The 27,152-nt window shown below is 50.5% G+C and overlaps 1 protein-coding gene across 1 annotated transcript; it reads right to left on the bottom strand.

Annotated features, from left to right (window-relative positions):
- Nucleotides 1-1,254: 1,254 nt before the first annotated feature.
- On the bottom strand, nucleotides 1,255-17,964 carry GUCY2D (guanylate cyclase 2D, retinal). The gene is made up of 19 exons (XM_055102017.2): nucleotides 17,244-17,964; nucleotides 16,856-17,160; nucleotides 14,316-14,667; nucleotides 13,886-13,970; nucleotides 13,502-13,604; nucleotides 12,998-13,099; nucleotides 11,444-11,524; nucleotides 9,245-9,451; nucleotides 8,989-9,145; nucleotides 8,338-8,487; nucleotides 7,562-7,710; nucleotides 6,826-6,989; nucleotides 6,539-6,731; nucleotides 6,088-6,262; nucleotides 5,748-5,846; nucleotides 5,568-5,662; nucleotides 5,299-5,384; nucleotides 5,035-5,146; nucleotides 1,255-4,561 (listed from the first exon to the last, which is right to left on the bottom strand). Exons 1-18 carry the CDS (start codon nucleotides 17,962-17,964, stop codon nucleotides 5,059-5,061), a joined length of 3,312 nt encoding a protein of 1,103 aa, XP_054957992.2. The 3' UTR covers nucleotides 1,255-4,561; nucleotides 5,035-5,058.
- Nucleotides 17,965-27,152: the final 9,188 nt, after the last annotated feature.

Below are 27,152 nucleotides of genomic sequence, written 5' to 3'. Positions count from 1 at the left end.
CCAGGCTGGTCTAGAACTCCTAGGATCTAGTGATTCTCTCACCTCAGGCACCCCAAGTGCTGGGATTACAGGCATGAGCCACTGTGCCCAGCCATCGTGAGGGTTTTGAGGTATGAAAGAAAAGAGAGAGAGAGAGAGAAAGAAAGAAAGAAAGAAAGAGAGAGAGAGAAAGAAAGAAGAGAAAGAAAAGAGAAAGGAAAGAAAGGAAGAAAGAAAGAAAAGAAAGAAAGAACCCAACGCAACCTGGCTTAAGCAAAGAAAATAATTTGCTGGCCCATGTTGCTTAAACAGCCGGACTTGGCTTTAGGCCCAGTGAGGTATCCCAGCCCAAACAGTAGCCATCAGGCCTTTGTCTCTCTCCATCTGCCAGTTCAGCTCTGTCTTTGTGGTGGCAAGGATCTCTCAATGTCCCATCCTCTCAGCAACCCCCCAAGAAGACAATTTCTCCCCATGGCTTCAAAAAACGTCCCAGCACCGAGCTTCATCAGCCTGGCCCAGCTCATCTGTCTTTGAGGCCAGAGGAACGGAATGATTGGACTGGCCTGAAGGGGGAAGTCAGCAGTCAGTTCTAGCCAGTTCCACTGGGATTAAGAATGGGGCACAGATGGCTGCCCACTGCCCAGCAGGACGGATGTAGGAAGGCAGAACAGTCGATGTCCATTACAGGTCATCCTGTCTGGGACATTGGGCCTGGCACGGGAACAGCTGGGCTCCCGGAAGACTTAGGGGCCAGTCACCCACTGGTGATTTTGGGATAGTCTCTCCTGCTCTGAAGCTCCAGGGGCAGGTTTGTGAAGGGTCAGAGGTGGAGTGTGGGTTGTTGATGAGGTCCTGCCCAGAGACCAGTGGACCTCACCTTTCCCATCTGGGGGCCCTGTTCCTTCAGTCTTGGACTCTGGCTCCCATGGTTGTAGGTTATGGTCCATGGGTCATGGAGTCATGGCATAGACAAGCTCTGTCCTTCTCTTCCTTCTTCCCTCCTGCATACAATCAAGGGATGAAGCACATCACCCACCTTAAAAGCATCAGAGACCCTGGTCTTTTCCAGCAGCCTGAGAGGCCCGAGACTTCCCCAACTGGTTCTCTGAGCAGAGGAGTTCCTGGGAGCTGTTGGCCCTGGCCACTTCCCCTCTTCAGGCCATCTCTAAGGTTCAACCCTATCTGAAACCCTCCCTGGAAATGGCAGGGCTGAGCGTTCCAGAGATGGGGGTGTCGAGACTACTCTCCTGGCTAAAAGCAGCACACACCACAACATGGAAGACAGCATGCCTTTATTTCACCCACCCTCCCAGGACCCAAATACCATGGCACATGGCCTGGTATCCACGGTGCAAGGTCCAGAAGAGCCCGGGGAACACAGCCCAGCAATGCAGTGTCACAAATCCCTGCCAAGGAGCAGTTCACCCCACCTCCTCAAAGGGGGGTGCCTGGGGTCCACTGCAGATGGGACAGGGAGCAGGGCCCAGACCCTGAGGAGCAGCACAAAAAAAAAAAAAAAGGCGCCGGGTGAGCCCCGGGACACGCTGTAGAGTCTCTGCCGTGGGATTGAAGCAGCAGCTATGAGAGGTCCCTGCTTTGGCCATCACTGCTCTGCCAGCTACAGAGCCATCTCCAAGGCAAGGACAACCGCAAGTGTGGGCTCCTGGCGCAGGCCAGCTGGCAGAGGTAGTGTAAACACATCTGAAGGTGGGGGATGCCCAGTGACCAAGCCAGGCCCCGGTGCTCTCATGCGCTGGGAGTTGCCCAAGCCCCAGGAACAGGGTGGGCAGGACTTGAGTCAGCAGAGCCCTGAGACTGGATAACTGACTGGGTCCAGGAAATAAGATTTCCAGAGAAATGGTGGAAACTGCAGAGAAAGGCAGACAGAGACTGCCAGGCAGAAAGGGGACTGTGGGGACACAAAGACAGGAGAATAGAGCAGAAAGGGAGGCAGGAACAGAGAAAGGAGAGGCTGAGGCACAGAGAGGAGGCTGAGGCTTCATCTTTTGCCTTCTCTTCTCCCACTAGATCTGTGAACTCTGGGGTGGGGGTTCCCCAAGTTCTTCTAGCTGGGGAGGGGTCAGGGCTCTTCTATCACATCTGGTCACTTGAGCTCGAGGCCAGCCTGGGAAGGAGGCTGAGTGAAGCTGGGAAGGAACCGGCTCAGCCCTGCCCACTCCACTTCTACCTTAAACTGGGTCTGCCCTCTGGCTCATCCGCCTCTGCTTCCGGGAGGAGCCCTGCCCAAGCCTGTCCCAGCTAATCCCTCTGCACCTAATCCTGGACTCTTCCTTGAGGCCGCTGAAATCACACACCATTAACTACTCCAGGCCCTTGCAGGCAGGCAGAGAGGGAAGGAAGGGGAAGGGCTGCAGGGTCAGGTACGGGAGGGAAGAGACAGGAGGCTGATAGCTCTATCCACACAGTCAGGTCCAAGGCCAGAGATGTGAATCTGCGCTTCAATCCCTGGGACCTAAGTACAGAGAAAATCTTAAGGAAAATCTTCAAGAATGTAAATAACTTTTAAAAATGTGTGTGTGTGCATGCCCGGGTTTTGTTTTGTTTTGTTTTTAATCTTTAATTCATCATATTTAAACTCAATTTAAAATGTTTTTAAAATTGCACTAAATTGCTCTCTGTAGCAACATCACCTTCGGTAACCAGAACTTACAAGTGCTGGATTCTCGGTGTTTGATACATTCTTCCTTCACCTTTAGGAAGGAGGGGAATACCACTAAGCTTGTGGAAGTCATGAATCAGTTTAAAAAAAAAAAAAAAAGGCAAAGTCCCGTCCAGGAGCCCCTATAATCCTAATACCTGCTAAGGAGTCCTAAGCTCAATGTCTACAGGCACCAGGCAGGAATATAAAGGAATGTTCAGAAAATCTTGGTGTCTCGGAGTCTGTGGGGAGTGGCGACATCTGGATAAAGGGGACTGTTGCTGTTTAGCTGCAGCAGAATGTGGTTAAGTGGTGACACAAGCACCATGTGGGGCTTCTGATTTCGAGAAGGGGGAAATCTGCTATACATTTTTAAAATGTGGAAGCTGTTGATTTTTAAATGTTAGCTCAAAACAAAACACTCTATAGGCCAAACAAAAGAAATTTGGTGGCTAGTTTGTAGCCTGGCTTTATGAGATCTTAGAGATTCTAAGATTTAAAGATCTTAGGGTGATTTAGTTCTATGATTCAGAGACTTTAATGAGCGTGTCAATATTTTGTAGGAACTTGTTAAAATGCAGATCCAGACTCAGCAGGTCTGGGGTGGGGCCCTGAGATCCTTCATTTCTAATGAGCTCACAGGCAGTGCCGACCCTGGCCCACCAACCACACTTGGCGTAGTGAAGGTTCAGTTCCGGAATTCCCTCTCACTGTCGTATCCCTGGTCAATGATGTCTCCAGTTCTGCCTTCACACCTCCAGGGACTGGACACTCACTACCTCTGGTGGCAGCCTAGGTGGTTTCCTAGCCTGCTGCAAACTTCTTCCAGGGTCTGTAGCAATGGTGACAGACACCAAGAGTCAAATGTGCCAAGGCCCAGGCTCTGGAAGGTCAGAGTTTCACAAAGGCAACTTCAACTGGGGACTTGCCAGGACAGGGCATTGATAATTGCTGCAAAGGTCAGGCGCGGTGTCTCACACCTGTAATCCCAGCACTTTGGGAGGCCAAGGTGGGCAGATCACTTGAGGTCAGTTCAAGACCACCCAGGGCAACATGCTGAAACCCCGTCTCTACTAAAATCACACAAAAAAATTACCCGGGCGTGGTGGCGGGTGCCTGTAATCCCAGCTACTCGGCAGGCTGAGGTAGGAGAATCACTTGAACCTGAGAGGAGGAGGTTGCAGTGAGTCGAGATTGTGTCACTGCACTGCACTCCAGCCTGGGTGACAAAGTGAGACTCAAAAAAAAGAAAAAATTCTAAGCAGAGAGGATTTTCTGTCCAACTGCTTGCTCAGCATCTCCCAGTTAAACAGAGAATGCTGCTCTTTGGATGTTCTGGTTAGTCAAGGTGTGGCACAATTTCCTTTCCTCAAAGCATTGAAGCAAGCTTTTCTCTGCACTTGGGCAAGTTCCCTGATTATGCCCACAGGAGAAGCAGCCAGTTTCTGACTGGTGGGAGATGGAGATAGGAATGAAGCTTGAGGCTAAACAGGAGCCCTTGCCCCCTCAGGCCATGTGACAAACCCTGCTCTGGTGGAACAGAACTCCACTTCCTCTGGGGTCGGGCATCAATCCCAGATCCTCCTTCCTGGGTCCCTGAGAGACACTGGGAAGCGGAGAATCCCTGACCCTCACATCCCCTGCTGGACTCAGGGCTCCTGGGGGTGAGGGCCACAAGCCACCCAGCTGTCAGGTACACAGGGGCCTTGGGAACCACTTAGGCCACCCCCCATTTTGCCACTGAAGGGATCACAGCAGAGCATGCGTGACACTTTCCCAAGGTCACATGGCTGGTTTTGCAACCAGCTCTTGTAAAAGGCCCAAAATCCTTTGAGGCAGAGCTGGGCAGAGTCCACCAGCATTAGACAGACTTCCAGTCACCTATAGCAGCAACTTTCAGGAAAAGGACCTTCCAGAACAATCCTGAAGAAAAGAGGGGTATCTCAGAGGGGAGTCGAGGAAAGGGGTCATGGGGGTTCACCTAGGAAGGAGCGGGTCACGGGTCAGTTTCTTGCAGGAGGGGAGTGGGCACGGCTTCTGCTTTCACATTGTCCTCTGGTGACTGCTGCCCCCTAGAGTTGTCTCTTGTGCAGTGCACAGCCTGTGAGGCTTCTGGGGAAGCCAGGTTTATGCACTGGGGATGAGATAGGGCCAGGGGAGGGGCCACAGAAGGCCCCGATTACAGAGTTTCCTAAGCCTGGATTTCCAAACCACTCCAGATCTACTGAACCAAAATTCCTGCAGCGGGTGCTTCCCTCCCAGGGGAAGCCCCGGGGTTTAGGAACCAGCCTGGGCTCTGTAAGTAAGAAAGGGATCGGGACACCTGGCTTGGGTGGGACGTTCTGCAGGCAGCAGAGGGGACGCGGCAGCTGGGGTGGGGGCTGAGGGGGCAGTACCTGTCCGGCGCCGGGCCTCACTTCTCAAGAGAACTGGCCCGGCCGCGCCTTCTCCAGCTTCCGTCGCCGCTCGGGTGGGATCTCCTGCAGGCTGATGCCGTGGTTGCTGGACCTGCAAGGAGGGGGCGGTGGCCTCAGAGAAGGGGAATGGGGCGTGGGAGGGCAGGGCCTACGTCATCGCTGCCTCGCGCGCGGGGGGTCAGACACAGAGCAGGAGGCAGGGGTCCCTCGTCCCTCGCCCTGCCGCGGAGGCCGGCCCCTCACCCCGGTTGCAGGTCAGGCGGTTTGGGGATGGGCTTGTTGAAGCCGCGTCTGCCCACTAGCCAGAAAGTGTCCTCGGCGCCCTTGCCCTGGGGAGACATGGGAGAGGGAAGGACTTAGGCGGACTGGGGTGACGGGTGGGGGATCTCGAGTCTGCATGGAACTGGGAGACCAGGTCAGAAGGGTGAGCTGAGGTTTGCAGCCGCGGCCCGGGATGGGCGGTGCCTCAGGACAGGGCGGGGCCTCCGGGAGGGGTTGGGGCCCTGCCTCACCTTCAGCTCCGTGCGGCCTCGCAGCTCCACCTGGTAGCCCGAGTCCAGAGCACGGAGAATCCCCACAGTGCTCAAGTTCACGTGGATGCGGTAAGCTGTGGCGGTGGGGGACGCCGTGAGCTCGGGACTCACCTCCCGTGTCCCCCTCCCACCTCCCCGTCTTGTCCCCGTCACACTCACGCAGCCCGGTGGACTCCATGCGCGAGGCGGTGTTGACCGTGTCCCCAAACAGGCAGTACCGCGGCATGGTGAGGCCCACCACGCCTGCCACGCATGGACCTGTGGAGATGCTGGGGGTCGGCGGGGCTAGCAGGGCCGGCAGCTGGGCTGCACCTAGGTAGGGCCTCGGGGGATCTTCGCACCCATTATCTCCACCAGCCCCCCAAATAAGCCTTGTTAAGTGCATCCTCTTCAAGGTAAGCCCCACTCCCCGCTCCATGAGTTGCCTCCTCTACAGGAAATCTGGGGCCAGGCCCTAAAGAGGGAGATGGGCTGGAGCCTGGGAAGACCCGGGAGTTACCCGAGTGCAGGCCTATGCGGATGCGCACGGGAACCTCAGGCATATGGCGCATGCGGAAAGTGCCCACGGCACTGAGGATGTCCAGTGACATGTTGGCGATCTCTGCCGCGTGTCGCTGCCCATTCCGCTGGGGCAGCCCCGAGGCCACCATATAGGCGTCCCCTATTGTCTCCACCTGGGGGAAGAAGGAGTTGTGTGAATTTTCTTTTGAGCATTCCCCGCCAGTACACGAAGCGATTGCCTCTTGTCACCGGGCCCACCTGGGGTTAGTGCAGAACCAGGTTGCTAGTGGAAGGACTGAGCTGGGGACTGGAGGAATAAATAAGGGACAGGAGGTCTGGGAAAGAAGATTGATTGGGCAGGTAGCCTAGGGGCTGCGCAGGAAGGGCTGGGCTGGAGGCTGGTGAAGCTGAATTGAAGGTCAGGAGGGCTTGTCCCCTACACACTTCACCTTGTAGACATCGTGGGAACCAATGATGGCATCAAAGAGTGTGTAGAGATCGTTGAGCAGGTCCACAACCTCAATGGGCTCACTCATGGCAGAGATGGTGGTGAAGCCCACAATGTCACTAAAGTACAGTGTCACTTGCTCAAAGTACTCGGGCTCCACTGGTGTCCCCGTCTTCAAGGCCTCAGCCACAGACCTAGGGATGGCAGGCAGTGAGGTCACCTGGGGGCCACTCTACCTGGCTGGGCTCCAGCTGCCCTCCCAGCCCACCCCTTTCCACTGGCACCCACGGAGGCAGCATCTGTGTAAGCAGCCGGTCTGTCTTCTGCTTTTCCAGCTCCAGCTCCTCCGTGCGCTCCCGGATCAGATCCTCCAGGTTACTAGAGTACTGCTCCAGCATCCGAAGCATCGAGTCAATGATGTTCGTCTTCCGGCCCTTGTTGATGTTCTTGAACTAGCAGTAGAAGGAAGCTGGTGAAGCTGCTGAAGACCTGGGTTGCCATGCCCTCTTTATGCCCCCCTCATGGGCCCTCTCATGGGGCTGTTCACTCTGAACCCCAACCCCGCTGCCACCATTCATCTACTATTCATCAAGCACCCCGGGGTGCTGGGCACTGTGTTTTCAGACACGATTAGGAGGCACGTGGGAAATGAGGGTTCCCAGAGGTCAGTTGTTCTCAGCTAGTAATTGACAGGGCACTGGAGCCAGCCCAATCGTTGGACTCCCAGGCCAAGGGTCTTTCTGTCACAGCAGGCCAAGCACATACTTGGTTCTCAATCAGTGTTATTTGAATTGAATTGAATATTCCTCCCACCCAGACAGAACTCTATCTCCCACTCCAAAAGCCTCCACAGCCCCCATTCCAATTCTGCCCCCAAACTCCGAGTCTTCAGGCTACTCCTTAGGTGGTAGCCTGGAAGGCCAGAGGTCCTGCCAGCCTGCCTGTCTGCAGCTGTCTCAGGTTGCTGGCAAGCATCTGGGATCCCAGAGGCCAGCCCAGTCCTTGCCCACTCCCAGCCCCTGACCAGGTCGAAGGTGTGGTCCATGGAGGGCCGAAGTTCCGGCTGCTCTGCCCAGCACTGCTTCATCAGGTGGATACACTCGACAGGTGCCTGGTCCATGGACACCAAGGGCCGACACAGTGGAGGGGGGCTCCGCACCCTCTGCACCACTTCTGGAGGCATGAGGGGACAGTGAGGGGGAGCGCCCCCAGAACACAAAAGCTGCCTCTGACCCTGGCCTGACTGTTGAAGACCAAGATGTGGGAGGGGGTGCCTGGCAGGGGTTTCTTTACATCAGAGGTTCAGTGTGTGTGTGTGGAGGGAGAGTATAGTGTGGAAGGGGGTTGCTAGGAGGAACAAGAGGACCTCGAACTCTGGGGGTCAGTAAGAGGTGACATAGGCAAAGAAACTAACATATTGTATGTAAGACAAGTGAGGGATAGGTGATCAAGTAGTTTGCTCAGAGTCCTGTGGAGAAGGGATGCACCCACTCCCCCTCCCCTGCTCCTCCCAGGGACCCCTGAGAACAGAGAGGAGTCTGTTCTGTCAGTTGTGGAAACAGTTTGGTTCCAGCATCAAGAAAGAGGAAGCTGTTGTGGTCTGGGACCTAATGAACCACGCTCCCCACCCTGGCCATGCACGGCTTTCTGCACCCAGACCTGCAGATGCCAGTTTTAAGGGGGCCTCCGTATAATTGAGTTTCATCACTGGGCTTTGCTTTAGAGGAAAGAGTGAGGCTGGCTCTTTTCTAACTGCAGGGTGCCCCTGTGGGCCGAACTCCACGCACAGGGCAGCCTTACCCTCGGGAGTGAGCTCCAGCATGGCATAAGGGGCACTGCGGCACACTACTTCTTGCATGATGATGGCCAAGCTAAAGACGTCGCCGGCCAGCGTTCCCCGGCGCTCCAGGGCTGGGTCCCTAAGCAGCTCCGGGGCTGTCCACAGCTGGTCTGGGGATGGGGAAGGGGCTGAGGCGCCGCTGGGGAAAGACTCCCACCCTCACCAGAAAGCCCAGGTTGGCACCCAGACACCACCAACCCTGCAGCCTGAGACCGGTCTGAGACCCTGCAACCTGAGACCAGCCCTACAACTATCTCTAGGAGCCATCTCAGAGAAAGCCTGGCAAATAGGCCTTGCCCTTCAGAAAAGGTGGTGCCCAGGGAAGGCTCCGTCTCTTGGGCACAAGCCCCACCCTCAGGCAAACTTGTAATCAGAGCAAACCCTGCTGCAGGCAGCTCAGGCACAAGTCCCGCCCCCAGCAGCCCCGTCTCGTCTCCGCAGTCACAGAGCCCACCCTCTCAGAGGCCACAAGATCTTTTCTGTAGCAGGAATTGTGTCTGGTGGATGTGGGATGAAGAGAGTGCGAGGGCAGAGGTAGGGAGGAAGCGGGGGAGAAGCCCTTGAAATAATGGGGATCCCGGTGGATCCTCGTCTGCACAGGGGACTCTTACCCTCCGCTCTGGGAGGCTCCGGTAGCACCTTCTGTGCTTCCAGCAGTCTCCCGTGGCCGTGGTCAGTGATCTTGAGTACGAATCTGCCATCCACTATGCAGTTCCGTGACTTCAGCCGCCCATGAGCTACGCCTCGATGGTGCAGATACCTTATTCCCTTGGAATGGGTAGGGTAAGAGGCAGCCTCAGCCTGCTTGGTTCCCTTGCTCCCCATCCCCGCCCCCAGGACGTCACCCCACCACCCCCAGACACACACCTTGATAAGGTCCAGCAGGAGGGAGGACTTGAACATCCAGTCCAGCTTTATTTCTCTCTGAGTAAGGAGGTCCTGAAGAGAGCCCCGCGTGCAGTGCTCTGAGACCACAGCCAGGTTGCCCTCCCAGAGGGCCGCAGGGCCTTCTGCTCCCCGAGCCAGGAAAAGCCCCAGGTAGAGGGCCACGTTCTCATGCCGGAGCTCCTGGAGCTGAGAGGGGGAGAGTTGACTTGCATTTTCTGCCCGGGGCAATATGGGGAAGGGGCTGTTAATCAAGATCTGTTTTTGAGTATCCAGACCCAGAAGATGAGATTTTTACAAATGGTGGATGAAATGGTTGATAAGGTATGTACGGGGGCTCTCTTCTACACATAGTCCTATTTTTCGAAAAAACAATATAGTCAAAGGCCACTGTTTGGATACTGAGTATGGTTTAGCCTAATGCTGTGAATGAAAAGACAACTTTGCATTGGTGATCAGGACCCAGGCAGGTTCGGATTTATTGATCATAAGCCTTTTTTTTTAGACACGAGGTCTCACTCTGTTGCCCAGACTGGAGTGCAGTGGCATGATCATAAATCACTGCTACCTTTCATTCCTTGGTTCAAGTGATCCTCCTACCTCAGCCTCCTGAATAGCTGGGACTACAGGCTTGTGCCACCATGCCTAGATAACATTTAAAATTTGTTTCTGTAGAGATGGGGGCCTTGCTATGTTGCCCAGGCTGGTCTTGAACTCCTGGCTTCAAATGATCCTCCCACCTCAGCCTCCCAAAGTGCTGGGATTATAGGCCTGAGCCACCACACCTGGCCCCAACCATAAAACTCTGAACTGCCTGGGTCTTAAGGGAAGCAGCTCATGAAGGAGAAGCTCCTGGAACCACCATCCTCTCCTGATTTAACAGCCTTTGCTGGGAGAGCCAGGGAGGAGCGGTGCCACTTTCTTTCTTTTGTTTTGTTTATGTATTTTTTTTTTTTTTAGACAGAGTCTTACTCTGTCACCCAGGCTGGATTGCAGTCGTGCAATCTCGGGTCACTGCAACCTCCGCATCCTGAGCCCAAGCGATTCTCCCGTCTCAGCCTCCCGAATAGCTGGGATTACAGGTGTGTGCCATCATGCCTGGCTAATTTTTGTATTTTTAGTAGAGATGGGGTTTTGCTATGTTGGCCAGTCTGGTCTTGAACTCCTGACCTCAGGTGGTCCATCCACCTCAGCCTCCCAAAGTGCTGGGATTACAGGTGTGAGCCACCGCGCCCAGATACTTTTCATTTTAAACACCTGGTATTAAATGGTGATCAAGTTCATTAATCCCCATACACATAGTCCACTTAAGTCACTGCATCTGTGACCAAGAGCTCCTGTAGAGGAATCAGGGAAGAAGGCCAGGCCCATGCTGCATGGCATGGAGATAAAGGGAGACATTAAGGTTGTAAGGACCCAAATAAGCCATTTACAGCCTCCTTGCCAACTTTCCACTTCATTCAGAATGTCCAGGGCTATTCTGCACAAGTGGCCTGACAGAACCGGAAACTCATTTTTTATTTTCTATCATTAGATCAACAAACATTCACTGGGTCTCTCTAATGTTCCAGACACTGTGTTGGGTGCTTGATTACAATGGAGGGGAGTGAGGAGGCCCTCACTCAGCTTACAGTCCAGCGAGAGAGGCAGAAACAAGCAGGCAGACAGATGAACATACAATTGCACATTGCAACAAGATCAAAGGAAAGAACTAGTGGTGTGGCAGAGAATAATGAAAGCCTACTCCAGGGTGGAGGAAACATGTTTTTTTTTTTTTTTTTTTCTTAATTTTGACAGGGTCTTGCTCTGTCACCCAGGCTGGAGTGCAGTAGTATGATCACAGCCCACGGTAACCTCCAACTCCCAGGCTCAAATAATCCTCCCTCCTCACCCTCTGAAGAGTAGCTGGGACTACAGGCATGTAACGCCACACTCAGCTAATTTTTAAATTTTTGGAGAGATAGGGTTTCTTTATGTTGCCCAGGCTGGTCTTGAACTCCTGGCCTCAGGTGATCCTCCCTCACATCTGCCTCTCAAATTGCCAGGATTACACGTATGAGCCACCACACTCAGCCAGAGGGGACACTTAACTGAGACCTACCTCTGTACCCAGCTGCAAAGAGAAGGCAGGAAGGGAGAAACCGATGGCCACCTAGGCCCCATCACAGGCCCAAGTCTCACCTTGGAGAAGGCCGTCTTGGTTGCTGGGCGGATAGCTATGTGCTGATCCCCTGGGAATTTCTTCAGCCAAACCCTGTCTCCCTGCAGCAAAGAGGATGGGGGTAGGGAACTCAGTCTCTTAAAATCCCACGATGGGGAGCCCTAGAACCCCTCCCCCTCATTTCCATTGGCTCACTGTCCCAGAATGCATCTTCCATGTGACAAAATGCATTGAACCAAGGGGTTTGATGTACGCCCATCCACTTCACAGCCATCTGGGAGAGGGCCCACCCCTGGATGACAGAGATTCAAAAGCCATGGATGGCTGTCCTCACCAACCCAGCTGTGCCCACCAATAGTCCTATTAAGTGCATTAATACAACCACAAGTGTCATCGACATCACAACCCTCATCACCATCCACTGCCATGAGAGAGCATGTTCTGGGAGTAAAAAATCTGGGTAGATCAGGCTTTATTGAAAACTAACTGAACTACAGACAGCTCCCCTCCGGATGCTGGACCTCATCCTCAACTGTTGGCAGGGCCGGTTCATAGGCATGGGACCTGTGCAGTCACACAGGGCCTCGTGCTCCGAAGGGCCCAAGCTTGGTTCAATGACCTCCTGCCATCATCATGAATGAACGAGGAGCCCCTCATTTCTATCTTGCCCTGGATCTCGCTAATTATGCGGGTGGCCCTGTCTGTTTATAAGGGATTTGGACTAGAAGGGAATTTAGAAGGGAATTGGGGTTTAGTACTGACCCCTAAGGAGCATTTGGAAATAAATGTGGGGAAAGTTTTAACTGTCACAAAAACTAGGAGCTGCATTTAGTGGACAGGGCCAGAGACAAGAAACATTAAACATTCTTCAAGGCACAGAGTAGTCCCATACAATTTAGGACAATCTGCCCCAAATGACAATAGTGCCTCCTCTGAGAATTGGCCATGATGATCTCTAGGTGACATGATAGGAGCCTCTGCATTCCTTCCCATGACCTGAAGCCCAGGAGCTCTAAATTTCTACTCTCTTGATTTGCTCAGCACTCTCAGCTCTCTCTCAATCTGTTCTCATTATCTCCCCTCCACTTGACCGCATTCAGATTTACCAGCCCCAAAGTTAATGTCCTAATACTTTTTTGTGACTTTCTTTTCCCCCTCTAGGGGTTGCTATTCCTGAGTCTGGTCTGAATTGGGTGGAAATGCTGAGGGGCAGGGCCAGAGGCTCTGACCAGGCTGGAGATGGTCTCAGTGGCCACACCATGTTACCTGCTGGTCCCAGCATGCTCCCTGGCAGCTCCAGCCTCCAGTCTCTGGGTCACTGTGATTAGCTTTTGAGGAGCCCTTACCCAGATAGTGGCTAGAGAAAAATCCTTGGGGAGGGAAGATTCCTAGGTGCTTCCCTTTGAGGGATCCATGACCTTTCCCTAGATCCTGTCTGGGCTCCCATCCCCCATCTCCTGGAGCCTGCAGGATTTGACATGACTGCATGTCCTCTTGAGAGTGCGCCTCCCCTCTGCCCAGGGCCTGAGCATTCTTCCCCCACTGTCTCTCTGTCTGGCTGGGGTCAGGCTCACCTCATAGACACCAACGTTGGGGCTGTCCAAGTGTTGGCTGGGGCCGCTGCGAATGTCTGACATGCTGCGGGCACCCAGACTTGATCGACTCCCCTGGGCCACCTAGCAGGTAGAGGTCAATGCAAGAGGTCAAAATATATTCTGGTGTCAGAGTCCTGGGTTGAGGTCAGGCTGAGTTTTGGGGATTTAAAGATGGGAGGCGAAGGAATCTCAATGAGGGAAGGTGATAATGACATTACTCCCCAAGTGCACGCTTTACAGTTTACAAAGCAAACATTCATTTTCTTGTTGGAGCTTCACCTCCCCGCCAGGAAAGTAGTCAGGACAGGTACTGTTACCCTCATTGCACAGATGAGGGTGCTGATCCCTAGACTTCAGACTTGGGACAGAACTGGGGTAGAAATCAGGCTTCCCAAGTAGGGAGCTGGGGTCGGGACTGGCCCAGGGAAGGAACCAAATTTACAGAAAGAAGACAACTGGCTCCTGCCTCTCTGCCTCCCCCACCTTTCGAGAGGTGCCCCCATGTGGGTGGAGAAAGGTGATGTCGTCCACGGTCAGGATGATCTTGTTGGGGCCGGAGACCATTTGAATGTGAAGTAGCCGGTGCCTGGTGGAGAAAGAGGTCACCTCCACCAAGGGCACCAAGGTCCGTCAGAAGAGACCAGCAGGGGATGCGGTGGAGGGATAATGTTGGCTCAGGGGAGGGGTCCTGGAGGGCAGCCATCCCCAAACCAGACATCCCCTGGGACTCTACCAGCCCACCAGAACACCCTCACCCCAAGAAAAATCTCCTCTTCTACTCCTGAGTGAACCCAGCCTGCTGTTTTTGCTGCAGACTTCCATTTCTGGCACAAGCTCACTTCCTACTTACCTCATTCCACTACTCACCTCACATAATGGGCCAGGAAGACCCCAGCCAGCCCCATCCCAACCACCAGGAGGAAGCCAAGAAAGACGAGGCCCGGCTCCAGTCCTGAAGGGACAGTGACAGGAGGTATACTGAGGAGCGATGCCAGGGGAGGCCTCTTCTCTAGGGAGGCATGCCACATGCTGGCCCCTCCAGGAAAGGGGGATGGGGGCCCAGAGAGGCTCTAGGGGGAGGTCATAGTTCCTCAAAGGGGAGAGGCTGGGAATGATAGAAAATTTCCAAGAGGGCTTTGGAGCTCAGCAAGAGAGGGGTCCTGTGCAATCCAGGGGCTGGGAGAGGGCCTAGAAGGGCATCGAAGATGGATTACAGGATAGGAGTCCACTCTCTTTCATCACTTTGTGGATGGTCCATGGCGATTGTCTCAGTGGGGACTAGGGTGCTCGCCCTCACCTCCACCGCAGATGTTGTTTGGATCGAACCAGCACGAGGGGTCAGGTCCGGGTGCTGATCCCCCACGTGGGAAGTGCATCCGTGTACCGGCGGAGAGGAAGGAGCCCCGGGCAGGATCTAGCATGTATGTGGCAAAAAGCCGGTCTCCCGCCGCGTCCGTGTCTAGCAGCACGAATGGGGGCTCCTCGTCTCCTCCTAGGTCCCCGCAGAAGCCAGGGACCTGCGCATCCCGGATGTGGCGGGCCACAGCTGCTCCGGACACCCATCTGCCACCCGCGGCAGCCCGCGCTTCTGCCACGCCCCTTGCCAGCAAGAAGACCGCGTCATAGATGGTGCCAAAGAGTGGGGAGACCTGGAGAAGGAGAGTAGGGGCTCAGAGGTCGGGGTCACAGCCCACAGACAGACCAGATTCTTTCACTGCCCGTCAAGCCCAGGGTATCCACTGTTGCCACCTTCCAGTTAGTTGTTCCCAGGATCCCTCCCCATTGGCTATCTCTTCCTCCCTCCCCATTCGCTCTCTCTTCCTCCCTCCCCATTGGCTCTCTCTTCCTCCCTCTCCTATTGGCTGTCACACCTGCTCTCCCCACTAACTGGTTCCTCTTTTCAGGACGCAGCCTCCTCTCTGACCATTGGTTGATTCTAATTCTCCATCACCTGTAGGTCCTCTCTTCTTCCTGTTGGTTGCCCAGCATATAGTTTTAACCTCATCACCTACCATTCACCTAAAAGCCTTCTCACCTATCTTTTGGTTGGCTTCTATTTTCTGTTGTTCCTTAAAAAAACAAACAAACAAAAAAACTAAACTAAACAAAAACAAAACAAACAAAAAACCTTCTCTATTGTTACCACCCGATCTTATCAGGCTTCTCTATTATTCCCAGTTGCCATCTCTCAGAGAGCCAGGCACTGTGCAGAGCACTAAAGATGTATCAGTGTACAAGACAGACCCCATCTCAAGGAACCTTTCTTCTTGCCAAAGAGACAGGGGCGTTCAGGCAGTGCAATGAGTAAAAGTAGGGGAAACTGAGGGAGCTGCAGAGACAGGAATGGGTGTCCCCACCCTAGGCTGTGGACAGAGAAGGAGCTGGTAGAAGTGACCATCCTTCAGGGGATGAGTCAGAATTATCCAGGGGAGGCAGGGACAAGACAGAGGAAACAGCACACTCAGAAGCTCAGAGGCAAAAGAGAAGGACACATTCCAAGAACCCAGAGTAGCTTGGTCTGGCTGAAGTTCCTGGGAGGTGGAAGAGAGAGAAAGACAGGAGACCTGGTAAGCCATGTGGAGAGGCCTGCATCTATCCAGGGCAACAGAAGCCACTGTGAGGCTTTGAACAGGGGCATGACAGGGTGAGATCTGTCAGATTTCTGAAGCTTGATCTGGAGAAAGGTGTTGGGCAGGTGAGTGTTGAAGCAGAGACCATCTGAGAGATTATGTTTTGGGATTTGGGCTGGGGGTGCTGTGGCCTGAATCAGGGCAGTGACAGTAAAGATGGAGAAAGCGGATGAATTCGAATCATCTTTAGGAAGTGACAGTAACAGGGCTTGATGCCTGGAAGTGGGGGCGAAGAATTCAAGGAATCAAGGGTGACTCACACGCTCAGAGGCTTGGGCAGTTTGGGCAGTGGAGAGGACTGCTGTGGTACTTACTGAGAGCTGAAGGGCTTTTCTCTCTCTACTTTCTCAACCTCCCTCTCTCCACTGACCGACCCTCCCTCCATCCCATCTCACTATGATTCCTATCTTGTATTCTCTTCTGACTATTCCCATCACTGCACCCCTCCCCCCTCCATTGGACACCTCCAATCCTCTTGGAAGAATCTAGGGGCATTGATGGGAAATTGCAACCCCTACGACCCTTCTCTCATGCAGCCGCCTGTGAGTTGGACCTTTGTGGTGGTTAATTCACTGCCCGTTGACATCTAAATTCCCTTCTCATAGTGGTTTCTAGTCCTCCTTTGTGGCGGGAGTAAAGTTAGATGATCTGAACTGGGATTCTGGGGACTTGGGGATCCCTAGGTATTAGCTGGATGTTGGAAATACACTATGGATCTGGTTAGGATTGCCCCTGAATCCACCCAGGGAACTTTCTGCTTCTTGCAAGGTGTCTAGGCCCTTGAAAAGCTAAGACCACCAGATGAGGCCCCAGAGGAAATACCTCTGAACTAGGGATGAAGGTTGGATTGGCATCCTCCCTCCTTCCTGCCTTCAAGAACACCAAGTATTTATTTTAGACAGCTGGGAGTATGTGGTGGTGGAAACGGGTTTACTTTGAAGCCAATTGCAAAAGGTTTTGCAGTTTACAGTTCATTAGAGTTTACTGCTTGATGTTGGACTTGAGAGGTCGAATTGCCTACTCTCTAGACGCAATCCTCGTACACTAAGAGACCCCAAGTGGGGCCAGAGCCTCTACATTACCCAGGAAACTCCAAACAGCTAGAGCTGCCAGTGGTTCTTTCTCCATTGGCTGCATCCTCCTCTCCCCGCTTTGGCTGTCCTCTCCCCTCTCCCTTGCCTTCTTCCCTCCTCCCGGGACCGTCTACCTGCTGCAGATTGAGGTCAGAGGGCAGCTCGCGGCGCTCTTGAGCCCTGCGCAGGCTGTCCAGCACGCTGCCTTCAGAGGGACAGTGGCGCGTGAGGGTGAGCACGGCATCGTGGGCCCTGCGAAGCTGGGAGCTGTTGGCGAGTGCGGCCAAGGCCTCCGGGCCTGGGGACAAGGCGTAGTGGATCGTGTCGAAGGGCAGGAAGACCAGGGAGCCATCGGTCAGGCCCAGCTCCTCTGCGGCCTCCAGGAGGTAGCGCTGCTCCTCGCCACCCAGCAGCACCGAGTGCATCACCATGATCACTGCTGCGGACAGAGGCTTGGCTCGCGGCGCCGTCCGGCTGCCGGCAGGACCAGCCGACCTCCTCGCACCCTGCAAGGGAGCCTACCTGTGACCCTGGGCCCGTCCCGAACCTTCCTCAGGGCCTCCCGGGCTCCAGACAGGTCCAAGGGCTCCATGGAAGTCACGGAGGCGACAGGCAGGCCCCGGGCCCTGAGTGCCGTGGACAGTGAGCGTCCCGCCTCCACCCACAGGTCCTGGGGGGCGGTGACCAGGGCCACGCGCGCCCAGCCGAATGCGCGAAGCAGGGCGTAGAGGGCATCCGCGGCGGGGGTCACGGCAGGGGCCGTGGTGCCCTCCGCCTGCGTCCAGGGGCAGCCCCAGGGCACCAGCGCGATCCCGGCTTCTTCGGCGAGCAGCTCGGCTGGCCGGCAGGCCGCAGGGTTCACCGGACCCACGAGGCCCGACACGCGGGCCAGCGCGGAGGACACGGCCCCCAGCGAGCCCGGCGTCCGGCACGGCTCGGGCAGCAGCGCTACCTCGAAGCGGGGACCGCCTGCCAGGCCGGGGTCGCGGTTCAGGCGGGCGGCGGCCAGGCGGGCGGCCAGGTCCGGGCGAGCCCGGGAGAAGATGGGGTCGCAAGCCCAGGGGCCCAGGACCCCCACCGTGAACACGGCGGAGAGGGCGGGGGGCTGCAGCAGAAGCAGGAGCAGCAGGAGCGGGAGCCGGGGCAGGGCCCGGGGGAGGCGGGGCAGGGACGGAGCCCACCGCGCGGGACCGCAGAGCCCGGGGTCCGGAAGCCCACCCGCTCGGCGGGCGCAGGCGGTCATTGCCGGCTTCTGCGAACACAGATGGAGCAGGCTGAGCGACTGAGACCCCGGCCTTCCCTAGGGTTCTCCCCGTAACCCCGAGTTTCTCCAAGCCCGAGGAACCCATGGGATGATTCTGCTGCTACCGCCCCCTCCGGAGGCTGGGAAGACTAACTGGGGCCAAGGACACCGCCCCGAAGCCCCCTTCTGCCGCCCCGGCTTCCCGCTCCCACCCGGCCTGCCCCTCCCCCCGTCGGAGACGTCAGGGGTCAGCAGGGACTCGCCCGCGCCCTCAGACCGACCCTATCCCAGCGGAGGGGCCTCTGACACTTACAGGGAAGTCCGGGGCTTGGGCCCACGGCCCCGGTGAGGGGTCACAGGGCCGGTCCCCCTTTTGACGCCCGCCCACAGGTCTTCCTTGCCAGCCCAGGCCAGGGCGGGGGCGTGGGTACAGCCGGCCAGAGCCCTTAATCTCCCCAAGCTGATTAGGGTCCTTAATTAGGTAGGGAGGGGCGGGCTAGTGGAGGATGAGAGCCCCTACTGCGCCTTTCTGGGGTGGGATCTGTCCTGGCTTCCAGGTAGTCAGCCAGATCCTTTCCCCTCCATGCCTTCCAGCCCCCCACATCACCCTCATCACCACCACCCCTGCACAAAAGCAGCCGCAGCTTCCCCTTTCAGCCGTCGGCCACACTGCCCTGCTCAGCCAGAAAGTAACAAGTGCCTGCCCATGGCCAGCTGTGGGTAATCCGTCCTGGAGAAGAAACACTGATCCCAGTCCCTTTCCTTACAATCTTCTGTTTCCAGTTCTGCCAGCTAAGTTCAAGCTCCATCCTTTGGCTGGCAAAGTCTATATCCCAGAGACCAAACCCACACCAAGCTGACACCTGCCTTTCTTCTTTCACTTCTCTTCTCTCTCTCACCACACTTGATTCCCTGACCTCTGCTTCTCCATGCCTAGAAAACCACCCTCAGGAAGTAATGAAAAGAGCTTTGGCCTCCGACAGACCTGGGTTCCAAGTCCCTCTTGCTGATTTTTGGACCTTGGGCAATTGCTTAATCTGAGGGTTGTTGTGAAAATGAATATAATTGCCCGGATGGCAAGAATAGCTAACAATTTTAGAGAAGAGTATAATGGAAGATGCCCTATAAGATATACAAATTTATTATAAAGCAATAGCAATTATGTATTTATGTAAATATATAATATATAAAACATAGCAAGTATATATCTACATAAATATATAAAACAGCAATTATATATTTATATAATTATATGATATATAAAACAGCAATTATATAAATATATACTATAAAGCTATAGCAATTATATATTATATATTTATGTAAATCCACATTATGTAGTGACAGCAATTATATATTTATATAAATACATATAAAGCTATGACAATAAAGACTTCATAGTTTTGGCACAAGGATAAACAAATGGACCAATGAAATAGAATATACAGTACTGAAACAAACACAGCAAATGTGTGAAGAAGTGGACATTTCTTACCAACTGGGAAAGAATAAACTTCAACAAATGGAGCTGATTAGCCATCTGGGGGGAAAATAGAATTCAATCCCTATCTCACACCATACACAAAATCTATTCCAGGTCAAAGACCTATATGTGAAAAATAAAACTTTAAAACTTTTAAATGAATCATTTTCAGACTTGGTGGCAAAGATTGGATCAGGTAAGAATCATCAGTGGATTCTAAAGCTGGGGGAAATGTTGCATGAGGAGCAGAACTTTTGCAGGGTCTGAAAGTATCTCCCTCCAGATTGCCATGAGTTGGAAGGGAGTGGGGAATAACATAAAAAGCAGTCATTGTACAGTGGAGAAATAGGGCAATACTTTAAGCAAGTGATCAAAATTAACCATGAGGGGCAGAGAGACATTCTTTGCCTCCAGATGTGATACCCTGAGAAGGACATAATACTACACCTATGCAGTGCTGCACAATACATCTCGGCAATGTTCCAGCATTATTTCAAATCTAATCACAAGGAAACATAAGATAAACACTAAATGAGAAACGTTCTATTTAAAAAGGTGGGGAGGACTGCATTCTTCAAAAATGTCAATGTCATAGAAGGCAAATAGAGGTTGAGGAACTGTTTCAGATTAAAGGAACCTAAAAAGACATGACAATTATATGCAACACCTGCCCTTAGTTTGGATTCTGTATCATTGGATTTTTTTAAAGTGCTATAAGGTTATAGGGCTTGAGGCCAGGCACCGTGGCTCACGCCTATAATCCCAGCACTTTGGGAGGCCGAGGCAGGCGGATCACTTGAGATCAGGAGTTTGAGACCAGCCTGGCCAACATGGTGAAGTCCCGTCTCTACTAAAAATACAAAAATTAGCCGGGGGTGGTGGAGTGCACCTGTAATCCCAGCTGCTCAGGAGGCTGAGGCAAGAGAATCACCTGAACCTGGGAAGCGGAGTTTGCAGTGAGCCAATATCGTGCCACTGCACTCCAGCCTAAGCAACAAAGTGAGACTCCATCTCAAAAAACAAAAAAAGAAAAGAAAAATGGGTATAGGGCGGCATGGGGTTATAAAAATGCTATAAAGAACATCAACATTAACAAAAAAATTGGCAATTGACAAAATTGGAATATCACAGGAGATTCAAAAGAGTATAAAGTTATAAAGTTAATAATGGTAGTGTAGTTATGTTAGACTATCCCTGTTCATAGGAAATACACACTGAAGTATTTAATGGTAAAGCATCATGTATATAACTGACCCTCAAGCAGTCCAGAAAAAATATATATTAGATATGATATATGGTATGTTTTATATATTATCTATTTCAAATGATAAACAAATGGGGTAAAATGCTAACAATAGGTGAATCTGGGTAAACAGCCTGTGAGTGTTCTTTGCATATTTTTTATTTTTGCAACATTTTTTAACTTTGAAATTATTGCCAAATAAAAAGTTAATTAAAAATTTTAGATTATAGAATTCAAAGAAAGTAGATCTGCTCTGAAGAAAGAACAAAGAAAAAAATAAGAAAATAGAAAAATTTAAAAAGAGCAGAAATTTTTAAGAGAAAAAAAGACATAGATTGAAAAGACATCTTTATCAATTCAGGGTAGGAATGGATTTATTAAACAAGACACATAGGCTGGGCATGGTGGCTCATGCCTGTAATCCCAGCATTTTGGGAGGCAGAGGCTGGCGGATCATATATATATATATATATATATATATATATATATATATATATGGCAAAATATTAACATCTGTTAGTTTTTGGTGGTAAACAATCGCTATATGTAGGGATTTTCTGTATGCTTGAAATGTTTTCTAATTTAAATTTAAAAAATTTGTAAACAAAAATTTAGATGTCTGACCTGTAGCAGACTTCCAAAATCCAGTAGACATCAATATTCGTTTCTACAGTGCTGTGCTTCTTACCTTCCATAAGAGTTACCTCCCCACATCTCCTGTCTCCTGACTCAACATCTCTACATGAAATTGTGGAAACTCCAGCCAACTCTTTCATTTCACACATGATGAGAATGAGGTCCAGAGACCAATTTGGTTAAATTGACAATCTCCCAATTTTCCTCTAGGGTCCATGGACAGATGGGTAATATAGATGAAGATGAAGGGGAGATTTTTAAAATCTTTTTTGTCATAAAATATACCTAACATAAAATTTACCACTTTAACTTTTTTTTTTTTTTTGAGACAGAGTCTCGCTCAGCCGCCCAGGCTGGAGTGCAGTGGTGTGATCTTGGCTCACTGCAACCTCCGCCCCTCGGGTTCAAGCGATTCTCCTGCCTCAGCCTCCTGAGTAGCTGGGATTACAGGCACCCGCCACCACACCCAGCTAATTTTTGTATTTTTAGTGGAGACAGGGTTTCACCTTGTTGGCCAGAATGGTCTCGATCTCTTGACCTCGTGATCCGCCTGCCTCAGCCTCCCAAGGTGCTGGGATTACAGGCGTGAGCCACCGCGCCCAGTCTCCCCACTTTAACATTTTTTAAGTGTACAATTCAGTGGCGTTAAGTAAATTCATATTGTTGTGCAACCATCACCACTGTCCATCTCCAGAACTTTTCCATCTTACCCAATTGAAACTCTGTGCCCATTAAATACTAGCTCCCCATTTCCCCTCCCTCCAGCCCCCAGAAACCACTGTTCTTATTTTTTTTTTTCTTTTTCTTTTTTAGAGACCGGGTCTTGCACTGTTGCCCAGGCTGGAGTACAATGGCACGATCTCAGCTCACTATAGCCTCAACCTCCTGGGCTCACACAATCCTCCCACCTCAGCCTCCCAAGCAGCTGGGATCACAGGCATGTGCCACTATGCCTGGCTAATTTTTTGAAATTTGGCAGAGATGAGGGTCTCACTATGTTGCCCAGGCTGGTCTCCAACTCCTGGGCTCAAGTAATCCTCCCACCTCAGCCTCCCAATGCGCTGGGATTACAGGTGTGAGCCATTGCCCCCGGCCCATCATTCTTTCTGTCTCTATGAATTTGACTACTTTAGCTACCTCACATAAGTAGAATCATAGAGTATTTGTCCTTTTGTGTCTGTTTATTTCACTTAGCACGATGTTTTCAAGGTTTATCCTATGCTGTAATGTATCAGAGGTTCATTCCTTTTTTTTTTTTTTTTTTTTTTTTTGAGACAGAGTTTCACTCTGTCACCCCAGGCTGGAGTGCAGTGGGGCAATCTCGGTTCACTGCAACCTCAGCCTCCTGGGTTCAAAGCAATTCGCGTGCCGCAGCCTCCCGAGTAGCTGGGACTACAGACGTGCATCACCATGCCTGGCTAATTTTTGTATTTTTAGTAGAAACGGGGTTTCACCATGTTGGCCAGGCTGGTCTCAAACCCCTGACCTCAGGTGATCCTCTTGCCTTGGCCTCCGAAAGTGCTGGGATTACAGGTGTGAGCCACCAAGCCCCACCTCACTCCTTTTTAAGGTTAAATAATATTCCATTGTATGTACAGTATATACCACATTTTATTTACCCATTCATTCTTCTGTGGACACTTGGCTTGCTTCCACCTCTTGGTCTCTGAGTCCCTTCCTTCAGTTGTTTTGGGTATACACCTAGAAGTGGGATTGCTGGATCATATAATTCTTTTTTCAAATAAATATTTTATTTTATTTAATTTTATTTTTTGTGGCAGGGTTTCACTCTGTCACCCAGGCTGGAAGGCAGTGGCTTGACCTCGGCTCACTGCAGCCTCCGTCTTCCAGGTCCAAGTGATTCTCCTGCCTCAGCCTCCCGAGTAGCTAGGACTACATACAGGCAGGCGCCACCACACCAGGCTAATTTTTGTATTTTTGGTAGAGACGGGGTTTTACCATGTTGGCCAGGCTGGTCTCGAACTCCTGACCTCAAGCAATCCACCCACCTTGGCCTCCCAAAGTGCTGAGATTACAGGTGTGAGCCACCGTGCCTGGCCTGGATCATATAATTCTATGCTTGATTGTTTCAGGAACTGACACACTGTTTTCTGCAGAGCCTGTACCATTTTATACTCAAGGAGTGGACTATTTTAAATCCATTCTAGTCCTCACGCCAAGGTTGCACAGCCAGCCTCCTGCCACCACACTGCTTCTCACTTCCAGTGGCCCACACCAGAGCTTGTTTGTTGCTTACTGCTAAATTTCGATTCTATCTGTAAGGTACTGAAACAAAACATGCCCTCTTACATAAAGGGCGGCGCCAAATCTTAAAGTAGCAGCTGGCTGGAGTTACCAGAGGACAGAATTATATTTAAATCCAACTCCTGTACTATAAATAGCCTCAGCTGCAGGTGGCGCTCCCTCTCTGGAAGGTCTTGATTTTGCTCTGTCTAGAGGCAAAGGGTATAAAGCTCTTTCTTCTGAGATTTTTAGTCCCTTCCCTGCCCCCCATAAAGTCACGAAATTTGGAGGAGTTGACAGAAGGAATTAGAAGTTTTTGTTTGTGGAATCACTGCAGCAGTAGATAAGGAAAAACTATTCCTTGAAGCAAAACAACTTTTGAAACCAATTTGGCCTGAATCTCACAGTAGGAAACAAGTCCTGGGGGTCTGATCAAAAAACAAAACAAAACAAAACAAAACAAAAAAACTTCAAGTTAGAAACACTGAATCCAAACTAGAGGGTAAAAATCAGGATTCCATTAAACTACAGTTTGTAATAGTTAAAGAATAGTGTGGAGGAAACAGAAATATATCATTTTTTCACTATTAAATGTTAAAACGGGTTGGGCACAGTGGCTCACATCTGTAATAAAGTATGCAAAAATGTGTAAGCAAAAATAAAAGACTTTTGAAGATAACCACTGTAAATAGCTTTTAAAAATGCATATATGAGAAAATAGATAACTTTTTTTTTTTTTTTGACATGCAGTCTCACTGTGTCACCAGGCTGGAGTGCAGTGGTGCGATCTTGGCTCACTGCAACCTCTGCCTCCCGGGTTCAAGCAATTCTCCTGCCTCAGCCTCTCAAGTAGCTGGAACTACAGGTGTGCGCCACCACGCCCAGCTAATTTTTTTTTGTATTTTTAGTAGAGACGGGGTTTCACCATGTTGGCCAGGATGGTCTCGATCTCTTGACCTTGTGATCCACCTGCCTCGGCCTCCTAAAGTGCTGGGATTACAGGTGTGAGCCACCACGCCCAGCCGAAAATAGATAATTTTATGTACTATTTTACAATCTGCTTCCCTCCTTAAAATATTTTATATTTGTTTTATGAAAATATAATACAATTACATCGTTCAAAAATAAAATAAACAAAAAAGAATATACAGTGAAAATGCTCCCTACCACGCGTGTCCCCTGTCAGCCCACTTCCCCCAAAGGGAGAGCCACAGGTAGATTCTCATACGTTTTGTGGCACTCCTCGGGCATACGCAAGCAATAAGAATCTATTTTCTTCTAGTCCCCTTTTAACGTAAAAGATAACACTGTTCTGTACCTTGCTATTTTATTTCAACAATATCTTGGAGGTCTTGTTTCTTGTTTCATAGAGAGCTGATCATAGCTGCATAGATTCCATTGAATCGCAGAACTGTAACCTGGTTACTCTTTGCTATTGCTGCTCCGATGAATACCTTGTACAAGCCTCATTTTGCATATATCTAAGTACATCTACAGGCAAATTGCCTGTGTAAATGCACTGTAATTTGGAGAGATGTTGCCAAATTGTCCCCTCTAGGGATTATGCCAATTTACACTAGTACCAGCAATGACTTAGAGTGTCTTGTTGCCCACAGCCTGGATTCAGAGTGTGTTTTTAATTTCTCCAATTTGATATTTGAAAAAGAAAAATGGCATCCAAGGGAAAAAAAAGTATCATGGTATAGTTTAAATTTGTGTTTCTCTTCTGAGTGAGGCTGAACATATTTTCATGTTTACAGGCCTTTTGCATATCTTTTTTGAGAACTGTCTGTTTATATCTTTTGCTCACTTTTCTATTGGGTTATTGGTCTTTTTCTTATCATTTTTTAGATCTCTTTATATGTTAGGAGAATACACATTTGTGATATGATTTGAAAAAAAAATCCCAGTTGATGTGTCTACTCTTTGCTTATAATGTGAGTGTGTTTTTGCCAAGTACATTTTCAAATGTAGTCTTTTAAAATTTTTAAATGCCGTTTGGATTTTAAATCACTATCAGAAAAGCAAAGGCTACAAACACATTCTCCAACGTTTTCTTCATTCTTCAAGGACTTACAGTTTCACATTTACATTTAAATCTGTGACCCCTTTGGAATTTATCCTGATGTGAGGAGTAAGGTGTGGATCCAATTTTATTTTCATCTGCCTGGTTCCCAGCTGTCCCATTACCATTCACTGAATAATTCATTTCTCCTCATATCATCATAAAGAACAATCCTGAATGTATCTGCATGTATTTCTGGATTTTCTGTTCTGTTCCCTTGGTCAGTCTGTCTAATATGAACCACTACTATACTATTTTCATTACTGAAGTATTACAATATTTTTAATTAATTTACAGAGCTACTCCCCATCCTCTGCCTCATTGCTCCTCCTTTCCAGAATTTTCCTGATAATTCTTATGCATTAATTTTTTATATTGTCTTTTTAATCATCTTCCTAATTTTTAAAAAGTCATTGGCACTTTCTTTGTTATTGTGTTAAACTTATAAATTAATTTATGGAAAATTTACATTTTAGGATGTTGAGTCTTTCTGGGCAAGACTACTATTTGTTGAAGCCTACTTTTGTACCCTTCTGTAGTGTTTTTACCTTTTCTTTAAGTGAGTTTGATGTATTTCTTGTTACTCTTTTCTTTTTTATCATTGTATTTTTCTTTTCTTTTTTTTTCTTTTTTTATTTCCAAATCCCCAGAACCTGTGAATTGTGTTAAGTTTATTAAAAAGCATTTTATCTTTTATATTGCTCTTGTAGGTCCTTTTCTTCTATTATATCTTCTAACCGGTTGTTGAGTATTAGTTTCTATTTTTCCCTTTATTACATGTCTTGGACGTTTTCCATGTTCTTAGATATAGATTTACTTCATTTTATTCAATAATGTTTCGCCATTTGAATGTAAGGATCTTGAGATGGAAAGATTATCCTGGATTATCTGGGTGGGCCCTCAATGTAATCACAAGCGTCCTTATAAGAGGGAGATTGGACACACAAAGCAAAGCAACACTGAAGCAGGATGCTGCGCTGCTGGAGGACAGGAGCCAAGGGACGCAAGAAATGTGACTCCGGGAAATGGATGGGAAATGGATTCTCCAGAGACAGCAAGGCCCCGCCAACAACCGGATTTGGGCCCAGTGAAACTGAATTCGGACTTCTGACTTCCAGAACTGTAAGAGAGTAAACGTGTGTTGTTTCAGCCACCAAGTCTGTGGTAATCCGTTACAGCAGTCAGGGCCAATGGATACGCGGGTCTTTCATCCCTTTCGTGTATGCTGCATGGTACACCTAAAAACGCAGGCTCGGCCGGGCGGGGAGGCTGTTGCCTATAATCCCAGCACTTTGAGAGGCCGAGGCGGGCGGATCACGAGGTGAAGAGATCGAGACCATCCTGGCTAACACGGTGAAATCACGTCTCTACTAAAAATACAAACAATTAGCCGGGCGTGGTGGCATGTGCCTGTAGTCCCAGCTACTGGGGAGGCTGAGGCAGGAGAATCCCTTGAACCCAGGAAGCAGAGGTTGCAGTGAGCCGACATCGTGCCACTGCACTCCAGCCTGGGCAAC

Source organism: Pan paniscus, chromosome 19 (genome assembly GCF_029289425.2).
Source record: "Pan paniscus chromosome 19, NHGRI_mPanPan1-v2.0_pri, whole genome shotgun sequence".
In the NCBI taxonomy this organism is placed as follows: domain Eukaryota; kingdom Metazoa; phylum Chordata; class Mammalia; order Primates; family Hominidae; genus Pan; species Pan paniscus.
This window is presented reverse-complemented; position numbering and strand designations above follow the sequence as displayed.